General features: G+C 39.3%; 1 protein-coding gene across 3 annotated transcripts; it reads right to left on the reverse strand.

The window, feature by feature from the left end:
- Positions 1 to 2055: 2055 nt before the first annotated feature.
- LOC116040949 (large neutral amino acids transporter small subunit 1-like) lies at positions 2056 to 13040 on the reverse strand. 3 transcript variants are annotated; one of them, XM_036008266.1, is made up of 11 exons: positions 12709 to 13040; positions 11569 to 12087; positions 11295 to 11420; positions 9032 to 9137; positions 8850 to 8894; positions 8320 to 8443; positions 8093 to 8196; positions 7612 to 7708; positions 7016 to 7165; positions 4180 to 4354; positions 2056 to 3928 (listed from the first exon to the last, which is right to left on the reverse strand). In XM_036008266.1, the coding sequence occupies exons 1-11, from the start codon at positions 12782 to 12784 to the stop codon at positions 3852 to 3854; spliced, it is 1599 nt and encodes a 532-aa protein (XP_035864159.1). In that variant the 5' UTR covers positions 12785 to 13040; the 3' UTR covers positions 2056 to 3851. The 3 variants fall into 3 exon arrangements, with proteins under 3 accessions (XP_035864159.1, XP_031142556.1, XP_031142555.1); XM_031286696.2 differs by having other exon boundaries at positions 11569 to 12096; XM_031286695.2 differs by having other exon boundaries at positions 11569 to 12099; positions 12709 to 12784.
- Positions 13041 to 21056: the final 8016 nt, after the last annotated feature.

A 21056-nucleotide genomic window follows, 5' to 3' on the forward strand; every position in this document is an offset into this window, starting at 1 on the left:
TAGGAGAATTATCTCTTGATGTACGAAAGTTAATGTGACTGCTGTCACGGGGTTCATTAGGTGAGCAGTTTAGGCTTCACGGTGTACCTTTAAGAAACTTTAACCTTTCCACAGTGTTTTCTTTCTTTTTCTTTTCATAAAAGACATCCAGACATAATCAATATAGTACATCAAGCAAAAAAAAAAGGTTGCCCGCTGGTTGTGTTTTCTGGTAACGGTGTGATGATGAAACTCAGAGTTGATGCAGCAGTACTTGGTCTGTCAGAGATCTACCTGAGAAGAAAAATAGGACTGCCATTTACTTATGAATTTCACAGTTGGATTAAAGGTAGAATAGAAATGGAATCTATCATCCCTCCTCTCTCTCTCTCTCTCTCTCTCTCTCTCTCTCTCTCTCTCTCTCTCTCTCTCTCTCTCTCTCTCTCTCTCTGTCTCCATGATGATGATGACGCAGTGCCCCCTAGAGCTGATTCATAAAATTTACCATATTGTTTTTCAGCTCCCCTAACCTAAAAAGAATCAGATCATTACAGCTCAATGGCTTCAGCTAGACTGCTGGTGAAGTGTAATACTGATGTGTTTTATTGACAATAAAAGACAACAAAGACCTTTACCTCACCACCATTACCCTTATCCCACAACCTTGGTTTTTCTGGGCAGCTTCCAGATGTGAATGTGTGTAACTGTGAGCGAGAACAGAAAAAGAAGAGGGCTTTGCTCTCAGCAAAAGTACAATTACATTAAAAATATATTAAAAAGTTAAATACACTCAAGAAGTTACATTTGTGGGCAGATGGGAGCAGAATAATGGAAGATTTCACACTACATATAGCTTTAAAGACAGATGTTTTATGTACAAACACTGTTATGGCTGATTACAACTGTATGAAAGCAATAATGTGTTGGATTGGACTGGACCCCTCTGCTGTTTTACATCTCATATTGATGTTCCTCTATCGCCATCTGCTGGTGTCATCTAGTGCTGGTGGTGAGTCCATGGTTCAAAAACTATTAAAGCTAATCAACAACATCTTCATTTTATATGTTACAGAAATGCAAAACGATAGATATATAAAGAGAAAACACAAGGCTATCCTGGTCTGTAGCACCCTTACTATGTTGTTTTATGAAAAATGGATCTCAAAGGCTCAATACAAACAACTAAATTATGTATAAAGATTAATGTTGATGATGTGTTTTCTGTGAAGTTGAGTCGATCTCACCTCAGCTAGTTAAATACAATTGAAACTCCATGCAGATAGAGTTTTGCCCAGGGGTTATTTCACAACATCGAAAGCTGGCCAGGATACTTTGAAAAATGATATTTGCGATAGTTAATTAAATCTGTAAAAGAAATTTCCAACTAGCATATTGCATGTTAAAGATTGCTCATAATAAACAAACCTAAGTATGTTTTAATGTCTTTTTTATGTATGTATATTTGACTCCACAGCTGGGCTTTACTATACTGTATGTACTGATTTATAATAATAGGCTACAAATTAAATGAACTGGTCAAGTCCCTACATGATGCCCTCCCTTTTTGCAGAAGGTATCAAAATACTCGTGCTTGTGCAATATTGGATCCTTGCGCGTCCAATCTCCCATCACTAATATTGTCTACTGCAGCTCTGATACTGGTTCCATCGGCAGCCATCAGACCCTCTCATTTCCTCTTCAGACGGATATGAACTCTCCTGACAGCACAGGCATCGGCAGCACCATTGTCTGACAGTCAACAAACAAGACAAGACAAACAAGAGAGGACAGATCACTACCCAAACACTTGATGGCTGAGATGATACCGCCGTTGGACGACATTTTGAGAAAATCCTGCTTGTGAAACATCCTCATTTGGATAGAAGCTATCTTGTGTTTTGGGATTGCTTGTTCTATTAGAAACTGTTATCTACTGAGAGGCTGGGCCTGGCCTTTTTGTTAACTGATGCAAGTATATTAGGACGCTGCATTTACGCAGCAGTGAGTAATCTGATTTCAACCCTCTGAGGAACACTTCCTTTGTTGGCTTTACAAAACACAAACAACCAGGTCAACTTTGAACAAAAATATGTTTATTGTTACATGTACCCGCCATAGTCACTGACATACAACAGTTACAATAATTGACATGGGTACTTTCAATTTTTAAGATTAAAAATATGCTAACAGAGTTTGTTCTCCATAACATTTTCATTAAGCAAACACAATAGATGAATTACCAATGCTTACCACTTTGTACATAGAGATACAGCATGTTGTGCATAACATGAAATATATGATGGGATCTGCAGAGATTATTTGTCTGCATAGTCAACAATATGATGTGTTTTTTAGACACCCTCTGTTACAATTTAATGGGATTTATTGAAGCTATAGTGCGTAGTTTATGAGGAATTTTAAATAATGACAACAAAACTGCCGGCGCGTCCACATGATACAAGCCTTCAGTGATCACGCACCCTCACCCCCCACCCCCACAAACCCACCTAAACACAACTTCTAAACACTTCAGCTCCATTTATGTTGGAAGAATGGCACTATTTTTTCTGTTTTGTGTCTATGCATTATTATTCAATTTTACTATATGCATTTCCAGTTGACCCGGCAGTGTCCTGCAAAACCTAAACTGTAGAGGCTGACCCTCCTTCACTTCCCTCTGAGACTTTTTTTCCTCTGTGATCTTGAGTAGACTGGGGATGTGCTTACAATAACTTTGGGAAAACCCCATATTCACTTTAAAAGTAAGATTGTATAGGTAAAACATAAAATCAAAGCTGATGTCACTAAATTTGCAACATTCATTTTGGTCTTTTAGCGCCAATGCAACAAAGAAAAACTGGAATATCAGCACTGACATGGCTGGCACAGATAAGAATGATACAAGCAATACAAAACACTAACACTACAATGGAGTCTTCTAAACACAACCAGAAGGACATCTACGCAGGTCTTCAGTTTCTTATAATAATGCCTTACAAACAACCGCTGGTATCCACTGTCATTACACATCATCATCATCACATGTGGAGCGCTGACTCTGACACAGTTTGATGTGAGAATAACATGATACAAGAAAGAGACCTGCTTACAGCAACACATCTTCAGGAAACACTACATACACTGTTTTATCTCACTTTAGCTTGTGCTTGCAGATAGTGCTGTGGATTCATTTTACAAATGCATACAAAAAATACAAATATTGAAATCAGTTGTCATTACCACAAATATAAGTAGCGTATATGTATAATGTAATCAGTGTAATGCTAGTTAACTATTTCCTCTTTCAAGGCTGACATTATTTATACACTGTACACTGTCAGTTACATATGTTCCTTGTCTTTTTACTTTAAACTAGTCCATACATCATTGACTGTAACAGAAAGTCCTCAGTTTTAACTCAAAGGTTAATAGCTTTCATATTCTATAAAACTGTAAACTATAATAAAATATGTGAAGCTAGGTTGTTAGTTTTTATCAAATGTCTCGCTAAGCCACTTATTTGTAAATTTTAGGCGAACAATTAACTTGTATGTTTTAGGCCACTAGAGTATATTGTATGCAACTTCTAACACACACACAATTAATTATGTGTCTGCAACAATTACTCACATTTTAAGATCAGAGCATGACTCTCCATTAACTAACATGCAACATGTAAGCATGTTCTAGCATTCTTTGAAAATGTCAAAAACCTGACGAAGATTTTTCACGTTTTTTTAAACATTTTGTAGTGTTCACAAAATATGCTTTAAAAAAACTGCTTTAGCCAAATCACAAGTGAATTAATATAAACATATTAAGAATGTTCAGGCAAAGATATTGACAGTCCATCTTGTTCAGTCTGTCCAGCATTATTCATCTGCCTCGCGCTGCTCCCTCTCCTCAGGAACAGACATGAAGATCTTCTGACAGAACATGGTGAAGATTTCTGAGGAGAAACAACTCATCACATCAGCCCTATCAGCCCTGTCTGTTTTCTTTTTCTGGGTCACTGTAGGTCGAATGTTGTCAGATTGTATTACACATTGGATCAACACCTTGGTTTGAGTCCTTCAAGCCGACTATATAAACAAACCAAATGTATCAATGCCCACAGCTGCACTCGAGCAGATATTCTCCGGTCTTGCCTAAACAAATAGACAAAGACGGTATTAAAAAAAACAAAAATGGCTCACTCACCCAGCATCTTCTTGATCACATGGGGTTTTTTCCACTTGTAGCCCAGTAGGTACGCCGGGATGCCTGTAAGAATAATGCCGCTGCCTAACAAGCATTCAAACGGAGCTGCCCAGAAGGACACAACGATCATGAAGACACAGCCCAAAACGAAAGTCACAGGGATGAACAGATACACCTGAAGAAAGAAAATACAATAGCTGTAGCTGTTTGTTTCTGTTAGAACAAAGAGAGGAAGAGGAGAGTAGATAAAATGCTAATATTTGAAAAAATGATGGCATTTTTAGAGAATGGATCTTCTGAAATGTTTTAATTTAATTTCATAATGTAGTCTTTTTTTCATGACGACATTGCTGCCTTTGGTTATGTACAGTAATACGTTTGTGAAATAATATATGCATCTCTAAAAAGCTGGAAAATGTAAGCAAAACTATAAATGTCATGAACTGAATAATGTAAAGGCATCATAATAATGCAGCTTTTACTGATGATGTGATAAGATAATGATAAGTGTTATGGTTGGGTATATTTCTGTTCCCTGTGGTGTATATTTCTGTTATGGTTGTGTATATTTCTGTTTCCTGTTTTATTTTGATAGTCTGTTTTTCTCCTTTGTCTTGTCTAGTTTTATTTCCTGTGTTTTCCCGCCTTTTTGATTACCCTGCCCACTCCTAATGTGTTCCACCTGTTCCCCAGCCCTAGTGTCACCTGTTCCTTGTTTTCTCATTTACCCTGTGTATTTAGTTTCTGCGTGCCCTTTGTCTGTTGTCAGATCATTTTGTTGCTGTTAGTTTGTTTCTCTACTGTGTCAGCATGTCAGTTCCCAGTCGTATTCTGTCCTGTCTTCACGTCCTTGGAGTTTTTTTGTCTGCAGTTCCTGCTCCTGGATTACTTTCGTTTTTTGATATCCTGTTCTTTTGTTTGATATCCATTTTGGACTTCATTTTTGCCTGCTTATTTTTGGACTGTTTTTTCCCTGATGCATTTTGGACTCAGTGGTATGAACTCTGCTTTTGTTTAAATAAATCCTCAAGTTCCTTATACCCAAGGGGGTAAGCCTCTCCTTGGAACGCGTAGCTCCTATCGTGCCATTTTGATGCTAACAAGCCATCACCTCCTATTAACATTCCATTGACTGCCATTCATTTTGGTGCCACTTTGACAGTGAATACCTTTACATCTGAAGTGTTTAAAGACTATTTGTCCATTGTTTATTTCTAAAGAAACACGACAATATATAAAAGGCTCCATTACCTTGTATCTCACGTTATGGCTCCGTAGCAGCAGTTTTTGTAAAAATAGGCAAACAATTGTGTAATAACCACGCAATACTGTCGCACAGTAGAGAAATTACAGTACAGGAGAAGCTTGCAGGCAGTTTCGACTTACATTAGCTGTTTAAGTGTAATTACTAATGTTAACTAGCATTTTAGTTAGCAATAATTAGCCTGTGCCTATGTTATCTCCTTACATATACCATACGCTCTCCGTCTCTGCAAGATTCGGAATGATTGAGATTTCTCTTGGCACAGCTACCAGAAGACTTATAACTTTCAGACAGGTTGCTCACGTCACATTGACGTCTGCGAGCTCAGTTGGAGGCTGTGCAGTAATGCTCAGCCATCACCGGAAAAGTGCTTCTAATATACTTCACTGATCTCCGTCCAGAGCAACGGGATCTGTTGGTCCATTTTATATATGTCAATGATTATACCCTTGCCTGCTCTCTGCGTTTGGGTCCTCAAATCCCCCGTGTCATGACAGATAAACAGTCAAAGTTATTTGCCTCATTGGGTTATTTGTGTATATAATCAATTAAAACCAGTGGTGGAAAGTAACTAAGTACATTTTCTCAAATACTGTACTTAAGTACAATTTTGAGGTACTTGTGCTTTACTTAAGTATTTAAATTGTCTGTTACTGTATACCGCTACTCCACTAAAATTCAGAGAGAAGATTTTACTTTTGACTCCACTACATTTATTTTATATTTATTTATTTATATTACTTTTACTGGTGGTTACTACAAATTAAAATGAATAATACAAAATAGAATCAACAAATAAATGATGATGTATCATTATACTTTAAGATAGGACTTTATTGATTTCCAGGGGGAATTCACAAGGTACTCACCCATCAGTGTATATAAAGTAATTAAAATTATTTCCATCTTTATCAGCTGCCATTTATTTTTGGCTTGTTGGGCAACAATTCCATAATAATCTTTCAACAAATTGTAATTCAAGTGGTCTCAGTGAAAACTAGACTTCTGCATCTCTTCAGTTTTCACGCGTTGGAAAGTCAGTGTTCTGCGTATGCAGCTTTCTACCCACTGCTGCTTTAAAGTTGCGTACACATTAATGCAGCAATCATTATAATCCAATTATATAATAAATGGGCCATCCTGAATGATAAGTACTTCAACTTTTCTTTTGGTACTTCAAGTTTGAGCTATATTTATTCCTTGTTAGAGGTTCATCTTTTAAAACAAATGGGATGAGAGCCTCAGGCTCAAAGGAAAGATGAAAGACTGGTCAACCAAAGTAATATTCCCATGATGAAACAGAAACAAAGAGCCATGTACATGTGTGCAAACACCACTCCCTCCTATTCTGAAAACACAGTATGGTTCCACTTCCAATCAACAACAGGAGCAGTGATACAATGGCGCTTTCATTTAGAAATAATAATAATAATAATAATAGGTGGCTGCTCGATGAAACCAGGAGACATGTTGATGTTTTGGGCAGACAAAGAAACTGGCTGAGGTTCAGGTAGAGCAAAGGTCTTACATCACTTGTATACCTCTACAACCTTTCAGACTAGGGTACTCTACCTTAATTGGCCTTCTGAGGTCGGGCTTGGTAAAGCGCAGCCAGAGCATGCCAGCAATGGCCATACCAACACACAGCCAGGTGAAGAAGCTGAAGAGATTGATGACCGAGAAGATGTCCTGGGAGATGGCGTACATCATGGACAGCAAACACTGATACAAGGGAAAAGGAAGTTTTTGTCTTGTAGTATATAAACACACACATGTACTCCTCAAGTTATTTAGAAATTATGTTTTAAGAGTGATTCTTGTGGAATATGTGTTATGGTAAATGCGTTCATGCTGTGAACATTCAGAGAGTTGTAACTAGTTTTAGGGGCTTTGACAAAAGAAATCTTGTCTAATAAAAATAACTAAAAACTAACAACCATATTTAACTGCTCAAAATTGAAGGACACACGTCAGAAACCTTTTGATGCTGTTGCAGATAGACGTCAATAAAAGTCATACGTGACTTAATACATCTTTATTTACTAAAACCTCATTGGATGTCATAGCAGATTGTTGGGCTTATTTGATACCAAGAATTTTAAAGGTGATCATTTATGAAACACAAAAGTAAGATGTCAGATCATTGCTGTTAGTAGCAGGCGTCTTACTGTGAAGATGAGGGAGGGCACTGGTGTGAAGAGGTCTGTGTGGACCAAACCCAGAGCAGCAGGGAGTTGACCCTCTCGAGCTCCAGCATAGAACAACCTAGAAGAGAGAAAGCTTTGTTATGTTTTTTTAGTGATGAAATAGTTGGCCTTAATAACATTTTCCTACCAGTAACAGACGCAGATTTACCCTGATATCATATTGTCCATTGTCCCAACATTTTACAGTGTTTAACCCCATAAAGACCTATGTCTGACTGCAATTTAATCATTGCAAAGGAATATTGTGCTCAAAACTGGTTTGATTTTTATATATATTTTTCTATTTTTGAACTTTTAAACACACATCCACCAAACAAGAACTCCCGAAATTTAGTTCCCACCCCAAACACATTGAATTAACTGTAACAGTTATAAACTGTTGTATAAGAGCATCAAAATGCTACTTTGACAGAAGTTTTACTCTCTATGTCCAAACACACACCGTGCTGAGGTGAACAGGGATCCGTTGACGGCTCCGAAGCAGGACAGTCCCACAAAGACAGGAATCAGCCAGGACATCACACCAAGATGGTACTCCCCAAAACTCTGCCAAACAGCACAAACATACATGAGAAAATACAACCTACCAACAAGATGCAACGGATGGCTTTGAGTTACAGTCTGTAAGTTGCAGCTGTGGTAAATGTATGACAGAAGTTTCAAGCTCACCACGGCAACAGCCTCAGACTCAACCATGACTTCAGGAGAGATGGTGGTGAAGTAGGCCAGGTTGGTCAGAACGTACACCACCGTCACTATCGGCATGGATATGATGATGGACAAGGGCAGGTTTCTATGGGGGGAGGTCATAGGTCATTTGAGGAAATAACATATCTAATAATATCGGATAGTTTTCTTTGTATTTATGAGATCAGTGATTTAATGTGTGTTCAATTTTATGCAATCCAGTTGGCAAATGTGACCATAACATTTTATATGTAAATAGTGGTCAGCCGTGCTAGATTATATAATATAAAACAAAACAACTGAGACAATCCAAAACTCAAGCTTGTAATTTGCTTTTGTCAAGAGCTGTTGATTCAGCTCTACAGCCATTTTTGAGACTGCTTTTTGTATTGGATTGGAATAAAATATAAGGGGCATCATGTCACTTGTATACTGTATCTCCATGCAATGAACTTATGGTAAACAAACTCAGTCATGGATGATAGTAGTTATGTTGTTGGCATTTAAATCACCTCTCTGGATTGATCATCTCCTCGGTCACGTAATTCAGGTAATTCCTAAAATAAATAGAGTTCAACAATATTTTAGGGATTGGATAAATACTGGAATTACTGAATATTGTTTTGCAAAGCAATCACTTGGCAGCTATGAATAAATAATTTCAATTTTTGGTCTATAATTACAAAAGTCTCACCAGCCTCCAAACGCAAAGAGACCACTGTACAGAGCTAAGACAATATTGTCCACTCCCAGTTTGCTGCCTTCAAATGCCTTGTCTGGTTTCAGGTACGGCACATCACCTGCACACACACACACACACACACACACACACACACACACACACACACACACACACACACACACAGGAAGAAGAAGTTAAAGGAATCTTAAACAACTGAAACATTTCTCTCTCTTCACTAAGAGCTTTAGTTCATGAAGTTCATGAATCATGTGGTTTCATAGACATCTAATGGATTCTCATTCAGGGCTGCTGCTTCTACTTCTTGCATCAAGGCCAGGCTGTTGCTGCCTGCCCTTTGACAGGCTTGACATTTTAAACTAGCCAGCTGGGACTCTAAACACTTTGCTTCCAGTTTTGAGCATCTGCTTAGATGAACTGAAACGAAACATAATCAGGACCTGTCCAGCTGACATTTTACTAAATAAGTGTGTGTGTGTGTGTGTGTGTGTGTGTGTGTGTGTGTGTGTGTGTGTGTGTGTGTGTGTGTGTGTGTGTGTGTGTGTGTGTGTGTGTGTGTGTGTGTTTGAAATCTTGAGTTCTCTCCTCTACCTCTCTCTCCTTAGATGCCATGAAGCATATTACACACACATTATTTTCTCACTCTGTCCTTCTCTCTCGCTCTGAAAGACCATAGTGTGACGACAGCCGGCAAGCTTCCCCGCCTAGTTTCCATGGTAACACAGTGTGGCGCACGATGGTGGTGGGCAGGGTCTTGCAAAAAAAAAGGGGGGGACGGTGGGGCAGCAGATGTAGCATGAAGCAAACGATGGCCACCCTGTCTTCTCGCGCTGTTGTATTTTAAATGACGTGACAGGAGCTGATTCCATTGCTATACTATTTAAGTTTTGAAAAGCATATCTATCTTGTTTTATTCAAGATGAAGTTGACATTGCACTTGTGAATCATATCAGCAGTGGTTGCCTCCATGTTTAGAGCAACGGTATGACAGATTCAGTTCATATTAAGATTCATTGTAAGGACAATGAATTAATGCAGGCAGAGAAATTGTCTATTTTTACAGCATCAATGTTTCTAAAATGTCATGCCACTATTTCCCTCATTTAACTATATCAATGATATCATGGTTTGTTACATATTGTACATATTACATATTTACAGGGGATATAGGCCTACATATACAGTATATTGTACAGATGAGTCATATATTAAACCAATTATGCTCATCAGTGTTCAACTTCAAAGTACACCCACGCAGAAACACATGTACTTGGCTGCACACTTGCTCAGACTCAAACACATAGCTGCAGACAGACAAGCCTTGTATTCAAACTCATCAACTGTGCTAACAAACTGAAACGAGGGCAGTCTGCTTGGTTGGGCTCATTAGTGTTAGTCAACAATTTGTTGCTCATTAGAGACAAAAGTAATAAACCTCAGTTTCAGCAGCATCAGTTAACACTGATGGATATAACTATAATTTGGTAATACCTACATTATTATTATTATTATTATTATTATTATTATTATTATATTGCAATAAACAATGAAAACAAGTGGGAATTGGTTTAGCACACTGTATACAGCTGCATTCTGGAAAATACACACTTATTATATTGGACGGTGGAGAATGCAATGTTTGCTGGGAGAAAAGAAAACACACAAATACCCATCAAAGAGGATTTGAAGCAAAGTTTGATGACACTTAAGTTTCAAAAAAGGCGCCAGTTTAAACCGATTTGAATCTATTGAAAAGGTTTAAAAAGTGTCAGCCAAAGGCAGCAATACAGTTAAAATATCTTTAATTTGGCCGAGGTAATCGTACTATGAATTGCCTCATGCCTCATCACACGCACATCAAACAAGAAGCAGTTTTTCTTTAACACTAAAGTGATGAGCTTGTTTTCCATGTATTTTCTTGGTCTAACAATTAAGTTTTACAAGAGATTGGACTTAGTATCAACTTGTCTAACTCATCCACTTAACTCAGCATCAGGTAGTGGTCAATATGGTAGTATTCACATTGGAAATGATACCAGATAGTAAAATAGACTAAACTGCAAAACCCAGCTGGCAATTGATATCAGCTTGAGTAATAACATCAGTCTGTTGGAATCATGTGTTATTATCATTGCTTTGGGTCTCTTTGTGTTTTGAAGACCACAGAATGTTCTGCAGCTAAGTTTGACATTGTCTCTGAATGAGCCTAACCATGACAAACAAGCGGTGGCTCAGTCAGTGAGTAAGTGGGACTCACCTGTGGAAATCTGGATGAAGCCAAAGAGGATGATGATGATCAGGGCTAGCAATTTGGAGGCTGTGAACAAGTCCTGCACCTTGGTGGCCGCTCTCACGCTTATGCAGTTTACAAACGTCAGGGAGGCTACAGGAGGTGGGGAGATACAAAAAAGAGTAGGGGAATAATCACCTGGAATTGAGTGTATCAAATAAGTGAATTTGATTATATGTCATCTGTAAAGAAAGAAAATGAAGTCTTTGCAAGGTAACCCCAGCCAACAATCCCCACTCACTAAGACACAAGCAGGCAATGAGCTTGGCTGCACTGTCAGGCACGCTGCAGTTTGGGTAGAGAGGTTTCAGAAGGTAGGTAGCAAACACCAGCGACACCACATACTGTGATGACGGTCTGATAATGAGCATCTCCACCCACAGCTTTAGAAAAGCCGCCAGTTCGCCGTACACCTCCAGGATGTAAGTGTAGTCTCCCCCTGACTTGGTGATGGTTGTGCCCAGCTCAGCGTAGCATAGGGCGCCCATGGTAGAGATCACTCCACAGGCAGACCAGATGATCAGGGAGAGCCCAGCTGAGCCGGTCTCTTTGATCACACCTGTTGGAGTGACGAAAATGCCAGAGCCAATGATGGTGCCTATGATCATTCCCACACCATTGAAGAGAGTGATGCTGCGTTTGAGCTCGATCTTCTCTTTGGCAGGCGAGCCGATGGTAGGGCCTGTGTCAGTGGGAGCAGGGACCATGGGGGTAGATGGAGATGCTGGGTGCTCTACAATCAGATCATCTTGGTCTGGGTCTGCTTCAGCTGCTGGAGGAGAGAGGACAGCAGACCAGGAGATGAGACAAGAGAGTTTCACATTTAAGCTACGGCCGTTTGGTGTTGCCAGTGGTCACAAATAAAAGAGAAAATTATCAAAGTAATAAAGTATTCCTAATTTGCTTTGCTGTGATATTTCAGGCACTGATTAATTTAACAGAATAAAACACCATACTTGTTATATGAAAACAAGAACAAAACAAACATTGTTTTCTAATGTCCATGTGTCAAGCAGTGTGCATTCTGATTCAGCAATTTGGGGGAAATGTGTAGCATGGACTGTTAAAAAACAGGTTAAACAGGCTCATCTGGATATTTACAAACACACAGCATCATGTAATTCTGTTTACACAGTCAAGAAAGGGCCCACATGTAAACACAAGCTCTATTTCTGTGTAATATGTGTCACATTTCCTCACCTGACACCTCAGTCATGTATCACTATCACACAGACACCCAAAACACCATGATGCATCACTATAGCCATATCACTCTCAAGGTACTTTTGCATCAGGCAATGTTGCATCAGAGCGCATGGCAGAATAATGCAGCCCTGCACCATGTGGTATATACAGGAGTGTGAGCATGCACTGTACCTACCCCCCATCTTCTCCTGGCTCACCGCCTTGGCAACGCTCTCCCGGCTGCTCCTTAATTTCAGCTCCGGCTCAGCCATCTTCCCTCTTTATCTGGGTCCCCTTGTTTTGTCTTTTTCCTCCTGCCCCCTTTCCCTTCCTCCCTTTATGTCCACTTCCTCCTCCTGCCTGGATTTCCTCTCTGTCTCCCCTTACACACACAATCCCCCCCACCCCAAGCTCTCTCTCTAACCCTCCCTGATTCGTCCTCTCTCACACACATGCACACATACTCTCCTCTTCATTTGCAAACACTGCCTTCGTCACTCAGACTGCAATTCATCTGACCCTGATCCTCTATCGCTCCCTCCCTCCCTCTGTCTCCCTCCCTCCCTCCCTCCCTCTGTCGATCCAGGATACAGCAGGGAGGAGCTGAACCTTTGTGATGCTGCTGCTGCTGCTGCTGCTGCGTGAGCCTAAACCCACTCCAAATGAATGATGGGATAGCTCAGAGGGGGAAGCAGGTTACTGGCAGACACCATTTGGAGGGGCCACCATGTGATGCTGTAATCTTTGTGCGTGCTGCCTAATCCAGTAGTATACAGTATATCCATGTGTGTCTGTGTGTGCATTCATGTCAGAGTGTATTAGGAAGGATGCTGTAGATCCGGTGCTCCCTCTAGTGGTGTCAACATGGGAAAACAAGTGTCTTTGTTCTGTCGTGCAGAAAGGTGACACCAGAGAGAAAATGGAGACCCACTGGCCATGTTCAGTGCTGCCACTTCAGAATAATGATGATGAGGCACATAATGTTTCTGTATCACCTGATTCACCACTTTATTTTCACCATCCATCCATCCATGTTGGCTAATTGTGAAATTGCCACCAGGTGTTCAAACAGGACCAAACTTGTAAACAGCATTACAGAGCCAGTGTGCTCATACTGCTCCATAACAACAGGGGCAGTACTTTAGGAGGGTACAGACACATACTGGGCTAGATATATAGATTTTTTAAGAGTAAAATCAGCTATTGGAATTATTTTGCTGGCTATTCTGTACAGTTGGAAAAAATAAAGACAATTTATAGTTACCGAATTATAACTATCTGAGTTGTTTGAGTTGTTAAAATGCATGCCTATTATCGCGAAATTGATAAACGTTCGGTGCGCTTCATTAGAAAAAGGTTAAAAGAGGCTGTGACATTATTCGTCAATATTTTTTTTGTAGTTATATTAGTTTTTATTTGCAAAATTATAGTCTATAAGGTTGATTTCCCTGAATTTATGTTAGGCACTTAGCTTGGCGCTAATGGGTTGCACGTCACCTTTTCAACCACAAGATGGCGATCTAAACATGTTACTGCGGTATAATCATAGGCTGTATAAAATAGGACATAATAGATAAGATAAAATATGAAACTATTGTCATTATACTGCTATGCAAGACAGCAATACAACTAAATTGCGATTGCACCTCCTGACATTAAAAACAATATTTAATATTAAAAACAATATAAAAGAAAGACATAAAATAGTAGGCTTCTCTATGCAAATAAACAATAGTGGTAGCCAACAACATGTAATGCAAGAGAGGGAGATGGTGTAGGCTACGTATTTTCATCTCAAACTCTAATAAATTGAGTTTGAGGATATTTATGAAGTAGCCTAACAAGTTCACATCATGTGTTCTCAACGTAAACATGCACTTAATGTGTCGCAACCATACAGTCTATTGTAGGGAATATGAGCTACTGAGGTTTATGTTATCAAGATTTGTATGAATTAAGGTAAAAAGTGCATTCCGAGAATGAGCCCCGTTCTGTTTCCGCGTTAGTAACTGCTTGCATTACTATCAACGCTGACAAAGCCGGCCCACGATCACCAAGCTCAATTCAAGTGAACGTCTCAGCTTATGAACGGTACAGCGTGGGCCGTGACTGGTTTCAACCAGGGACACTTTCTGCCACGGGTCCGGGGACTTTCCCCTGGGCGAGAGAGAGAAACCAGGTTCTCCGCATGTAGCCCAGATTGCAAGCCTTCTGAATGCCCGGATGCTTAAAGCGGGGCGCGCTGCATAAATAGGAAGACAGACAACAGTTATTCACAATCACGGTGTCACAAAAGTTGGAAATGGTCCCGCAGTATAACGTTAATCAATAATAGCCTAATCTTATACAATGCGAGCGGCAGTTTTCTCTTTCAAAAGATCGTCTCTGTTGTTTGTAAGTAGTCTTGAATCAAAACGTTCAAAAAACCGTGAGGGATCATGGGAAATGTAAAGGTATGGTAGCCAAATAATGGCCACCACAAACTACAAAGATGTTATTATTTAGGCTTTATAAGTTATTATTTGTTTGTAGGCTACAGGCACAATCTGTGCCCCAGCACTTAGAAATGCATAACGTAACATATTGGATTGCAATCTGGCTGCTATCACTGTCCAAGTTGCATAGTTTACATTAATGTTTAGCACAAAAGTAAGACTAATTGCAAATCCTCCATTTTCATGTCAAACTCTCTCTGATGTCTGGCGTCAAGTAGGCTATATATTATTAGCTAAAAGAATGAATATGCTAGAGAGAACAGGGACATTGTTTTACTGGGAAAAAAACTCTTGTAGCGTCAGTTCCACTGTTATAATTTTAAAAAGAAAATCAAGGAATTATATCAGAAATTCTTACAATAAAGTAGGTTTATTTAAGCATATTAACACTATTACATTCTCTTACAACAGCTGTAACAAGAATTATGATTTGCTTAATTTTCTCTTATCTTTAAGGACGGTATTGTAGAGGTCGCATGTAATCTGTCGTCATTCTACCTAGTAGCAGCTGCAGTACCGGAGGCGAAATGTTTTTGCAGGATGGTAGGGGGGAGACACATGAATATTCATTAGGGAACTCATCCCTGAATGGCTAGTACTCGTTGCCTGCTCTGGTTGGGTTGGTTAGGTTTAGGCAAGAGGAGGGTTATGTTTAGGCAAGAGGAGTGGGATTGGTTATGGTTAGGAGGGCGAGCCAATCAGGGATGAGTCTTCCCTTACCATCCTGCAAAAAAAAAAACTCGGATCGCAATTCTAGGACCCTAGGGTGTCGCAATTTCTCGGCACTGCACTGTTGTTATGCTTGCTGGCAGAATCACTAGGGGCTGTAGGCCCAAAACTCACATTTATCTCTAATATTCACCACACTGGGGCATAATCATTTACATTAGAACATTTTTTATTTAATTTCACGTAGGGTATAATAAATAACTGTATCCACACAACACAAGCTGTGAATCAAATCAATAATAATAACAATAACAGTGTTTACAGAGGTCCACATCTATTAGGTTAACCTAGAGCTTGTATTCTTATCTTTTTATTTGAATTCACTAATAACCATTGCCAGAATAGGTATTTAAGTCTTAATTGAAAGTATATAACTATTAATAATTTTAATGCTGTAGTTGGTTCAAGTGGAGCCGATTTACTTTATATAGCCTACTTTACATGTCATTTTGTTTTGGGTTGTTCAGTGTACAAACAATGCATCATGTTTTATGATCTGATTTTGTATGTTCATCTGCACAAACAACTTACTGCAGCTGTACAGTAAATTTGGTGAAGTAAAAAGTGAAATATTTCCCTTTTTTAAAATGTCAGAAAATACTATATGTATAATACCTTAATATTGTACTTGAGGGAATGTACTAAGTAACTTTCTCCTGCCAGTAACTTTATCATGGCAGGTCTAAGCACATTGTGATCCTGCTGGTTAATATTTTTAATAATAATACATTTTCCTGTTGATTGGTATGCTTCATAACCCCAAGAGAATCTTTTCTTAAGCCATCGTTCACTTCTGTGAGGTGACATGATAATTAAAAAGATGAAGTCAATGATGGTATACAAGTAATTGCATTTACTCAAGTACATCATATAGTACAGTTATGAGGTGTTGCATTAATATTTCCATGTTCTACTACTTTTAACTTCTATTCTACTATACTTCAGAGATCATTAATGTATACTTTTCATTCCACTATATGACCCAACAGATTGATATTTAAATACAGAACACATCGCAGGTCGATTATGATAAAATTAGCTCCACCTCAACCATGTACAACATTGAAATTCTTCCTAAAATGCATCAATTACTGCAAATCATATTATAAGAGACACAAATGATCCCTACTGCAATAATGTTTGTGTAATTTGAATGAGTGGGGTGACTGCATTGCTGAGATTATCAGGCAGGCAATTACTTAAAAATATATTGCTTGTATGATTGCACTGATATGGCATTATACCCAATGTGTTGCACCAGTATGATGGCACATTAATTACTGCTTTTGCCGACAGTGATGACAGATGTTGATAGACAGCCAGCCCACAGGCAGCACTGTGACAGCATCTTAAAGGAGGCTGAAAACCTGCTGCAAGAAAAAAATCATGATTTTCTTCTGCATTTCAATGCAGTTTTTCATCTCTTTCGGTAAGACAACGGTGTTTTAAAAGTAGACTGTTTAAAAATAGCTGGTGGCAGAGGTGGAGGAAGAATTAATATCTGGATTTAAGTAAAAGAAACAATTCCACAGTAGAAAAATACTGCATTGAAAACACATGTGTAGGCTTGTTCGCATTAAATATACCCAAGTATTCAAATATTATCACTCATTGTGAAGAGGGTTTAAATATTGATGAGTAAACAGTATTTAATGGTTGGTCCTGGTGCAGCTAAGCCTGATTATCACACACTAAACTACAGCCGTGTGTCATAATCATAACTGTATTGCAATAATGCCACCTTCTATCTCTAATCTGGGGATTTATTTACGCTTTCAATTCAAATTAAGGATTATTTGCTCACTACATTATGTAAAAAAAATGCATTATCATAGAGCTAAAACAACACTGTATGTAATGCTTTTGATGCTACAAATTTGACATTTTGACAGCAATATTTTAAGAAGTTTATCTCATGAGTCATGTTGAATGCAGCCTCTTAATCTGCAACATCACTTCTGAGTGCAGGTGTCAGAGGAATGTCATATAAGGAATAAGAACCAGTACCTCAAAGTTGTACTTACCGGTGGGGGTAGGGCATAGTTCATGGGTAGAAGAACAGGAAGTTACGACTAACATCTGGCAGATACTGAGCACATGTTGACATCTCTGGGAAACAAAAATATCAGCAAAAACATGGTCACCAGTGCACCACTATAACATGTTTAATTGACATAAGCTTATAATAGTTAGACAGTTTTCCCCATTTCATATAACATGTCAGAGGCCTTCATCATACTCCCTGCAACATCATATGATTTGTTTTTACGTGTCTCTGTAAGCATCAGATTGTGCATTCTCATGGTCTTTTCCCTATTTTGTCTTGGATTGCTTTCATTTATTTTTGGCCTTTCTATTTTTGGCTGCTCTTTATTGTTCTCTTGACGCTTTTTTCCTTACGGCTTTCTTCGCAGTTCCGTAACTGTAATCTTATTTCACAGGCTGCTTTAATCTCCTCTGTTTTCACCTTTTAATCATCTTCTTTACATACTTTTTTAACAGCATTTTTTTCTCTCACTCTCTTTTCCATTCTCTCAACCACTTTTTCTCTCATTTTCTTGTCCTCCGATCCGTCTGCCTCCTCTTGCTTGTGACCGGGAAGTTGTTGGTTCAATCCCAAGACCGGCAGGATAAATCTGGGTGGGAAAAGTGAAAAAGCAGCACTCCTCCCTAATTACTTCCACTGCGGTGCCCTTGGGCAAGGCATTATACCCCAACCATTCAAGTAGAGCTGCTCAGCGGCCAGCAGATCAGACTGTGGTTGTACTGGACAGCTTCCAGCTGTGACTGTGTGTAACTGTGCACATGTGATCAGGGTCAGGGTGATCAAAAGAGAGGCTTCCTCTCAGTGAAACTTCCCTGAATAAATAAAGGTTAAAAAAAAAAAACTAGAAAAGTACACAATTTTATGGACAGGGGTGTCCACATTCTTGTATCCCTTTAGTGTGGATGCACTGTTAAAACTGCAGGCGTTTTTATTAAATATTTTTTGATTAATCTCATTATTGTTGTTGCTCTCCTGTGCACATGCTTTTTGTTGTTTGTTTTTCACATCACACTGCCCTCTATATCCCTTCATTCTATAAGTTTCCATCTGCTCCTTTCTTTTCCTCCATTTTCTTTTCCCTAATTTTTTTTCACGGTGCCAATTTACTGTCTCTCCACTCTTCAAAGATCCATTCACCCCCCCCCCCCCCCGCCCACCGGCATTCTTCTCGGTTTCATATTTTCTTTTAATCAGTCTTTTCATCAGGCTCCTCCACCCAAACCTCCTGCATTCCCCCCTGATAACCCCACCCTGTACAAGATGAAGATACAAATTGGGTTTATTTTCCCTCCCTCCTGCTCTTTTCTCCATTGCTTCCATATCTTTCTGTATTTTGCCTCAGTTTTTCATGTACTTTCCTTTTCTCTGTCTCTCTTTCTGCGATCCTTGTGGCACTTTTGGGTCAACATCTTCTTAAAACCTCTCCACTACTCTGTAGTTGATCAAGTGCTTTTTGTCTAGCCCGACTATTCAGATAGTGACTCAGTATAATTACCAAATTGTGAACTGTTCTCCTTTTCAGTAGATGAACACTTAACATGCAGAGGTTGTTTTTAGTGCAGTGAGCTGAAAGTTGTTAAGCAGGGACACAATTATGTGCTTAAGGTTCCGTCTTCATTTTTTGGCATCTCCATGGTTACAATGCCATTTAGTGACCTAATAATAACACTTGAAACTGCAAGTGAAATGAAATGGTGTGCTTACTGCAGTATCTTTGTACATGTTCACTGCTGCACTGATATTTGCGTATCCAAAGAAAAATTGTTCCACTCATCACTGTCCTTGTTTATGGACAGGAGCAAAAACATAACAGTAACCTAATGCTGAATGTCATCACTCCTGTTTTATTCAGATCTACACCATTAAACGGAAACAAAATCTTTTCTCTCTCTCTCTCTCTCTCTCTCTCTCTCTCTCTCTCTCTCTCTCTCTCTCTCTCTCTCTCTCTCTCTCTCTCTCTCTCTTTTATGAGCTGATGCACTCCCCCACATGTGTTTGTGTCATCTGCTGCTGATGCCACAGCGAATGTGTAGCCTATGAAAGTAAAGGCAACAGAGCCCATCTGATAAGACGGATCAAACGCCTTCTAATTCCAGTAATATATTTTGTGCCTTGAGCCATCAGTAATCCCTCCTTGATCAACTGTCACTAAGCTGGCCTGAAACATGCTAGAAGACATGTAACTGTATCCATCACTGCATTCTCTGAATCCAAGCTCCCACCTCCTCCTCCTCCGCGTTGCTCCATCCATCCTCCTGTTACCTTATAGCTTATCACAAAGCTGGCCAATGGTGGTGTGTGAGTGTGTTAAGGATACTGGAGCTCAGGCTTTCTGCTTGAGTTTGCTTTCGTTTGGTGTCAATGTGCCCTGACAGTATTGACCCTGACTTTCCTCAGCCAATGTCTCCCTGTCTTTTCACAAACCACTTCTTCTTCCTATTCTCTCTAGTCCGTTTATTACCTCTAACCCTGTCTCCAACTATTCTAACCACTTATTCCTTATTATACACAAACACATGCACATAAGCTCCAAATAGATCAAATAGCTGTGTAGTGACAGTCAGGGTCTGCTAATGGGTGCCAAACATCACAAATGGAACCCATTTACAGGCAATTAATCCACACCATATTGAGTGATGCACATTCTCTTTTGTCCACCTTACATTTATTAGTGGAAATATACTATACTCTGCACAATTGAAAATTGATGCTGGGAGACCTGACGTGCTGCTTATACATGGAAAATATATAGGATGTTTTTTAGCCCACATAGCTCCTAGATGTTTTGGCCCTGACAGAAGCCCCACTGTCACTGAGGAGAAAATAGAAGCAGGGAAAGATTAGGGTGTGTGATCTGATAAGGCAGAAGCATTTCTCTCCATGAGAGGCTGCAGCTGTAAAATCCCTCCTTCCTGCACCAACTTTACTTCCTTCAGTTTGCATCAGAGAAACCTTTGCGTTTAACTTGACCTTTGTTGGAAAAACAACAGATTTTACTTTCAAGCTATTTAGGTTTTATTTAGCCTCACTTTGCCAGACCGTCCTCCAAGGATAGTCTAGCTCTGTCTGGATTTACCCTGCAGAGATCTGAGGAGCAGTTAAACATAGTCCTCATAAATCCACCGGAGTTTAAAATTCCAACACAAAGACAGCGGAAGGAAACGAACATCGGCGAAAAGACATGCATCCGGCGGAAGCAATCCTGGAAGTGGAACGTCATGGATATAGACTAGGTTTTGTTAGAACCATGTGAAATTTGTAAATAGGATTAAT

This window comes from Sander lucioperca, chromosome 12, assembly GCF_008315115.2.
Source record: "Sander lucioperca isolate FBNREF2018 chromosome 12, SLUC_FBN_1.2, whole genome shotgun sequence".
In the NCBI taxonomy this organism is placed as follows: domain Eukaryota; kingdom Metazoa; phylum Chordata; class Actinopteri; order Perciformes; family Percidae; genus Sander; species Sander lucioperca.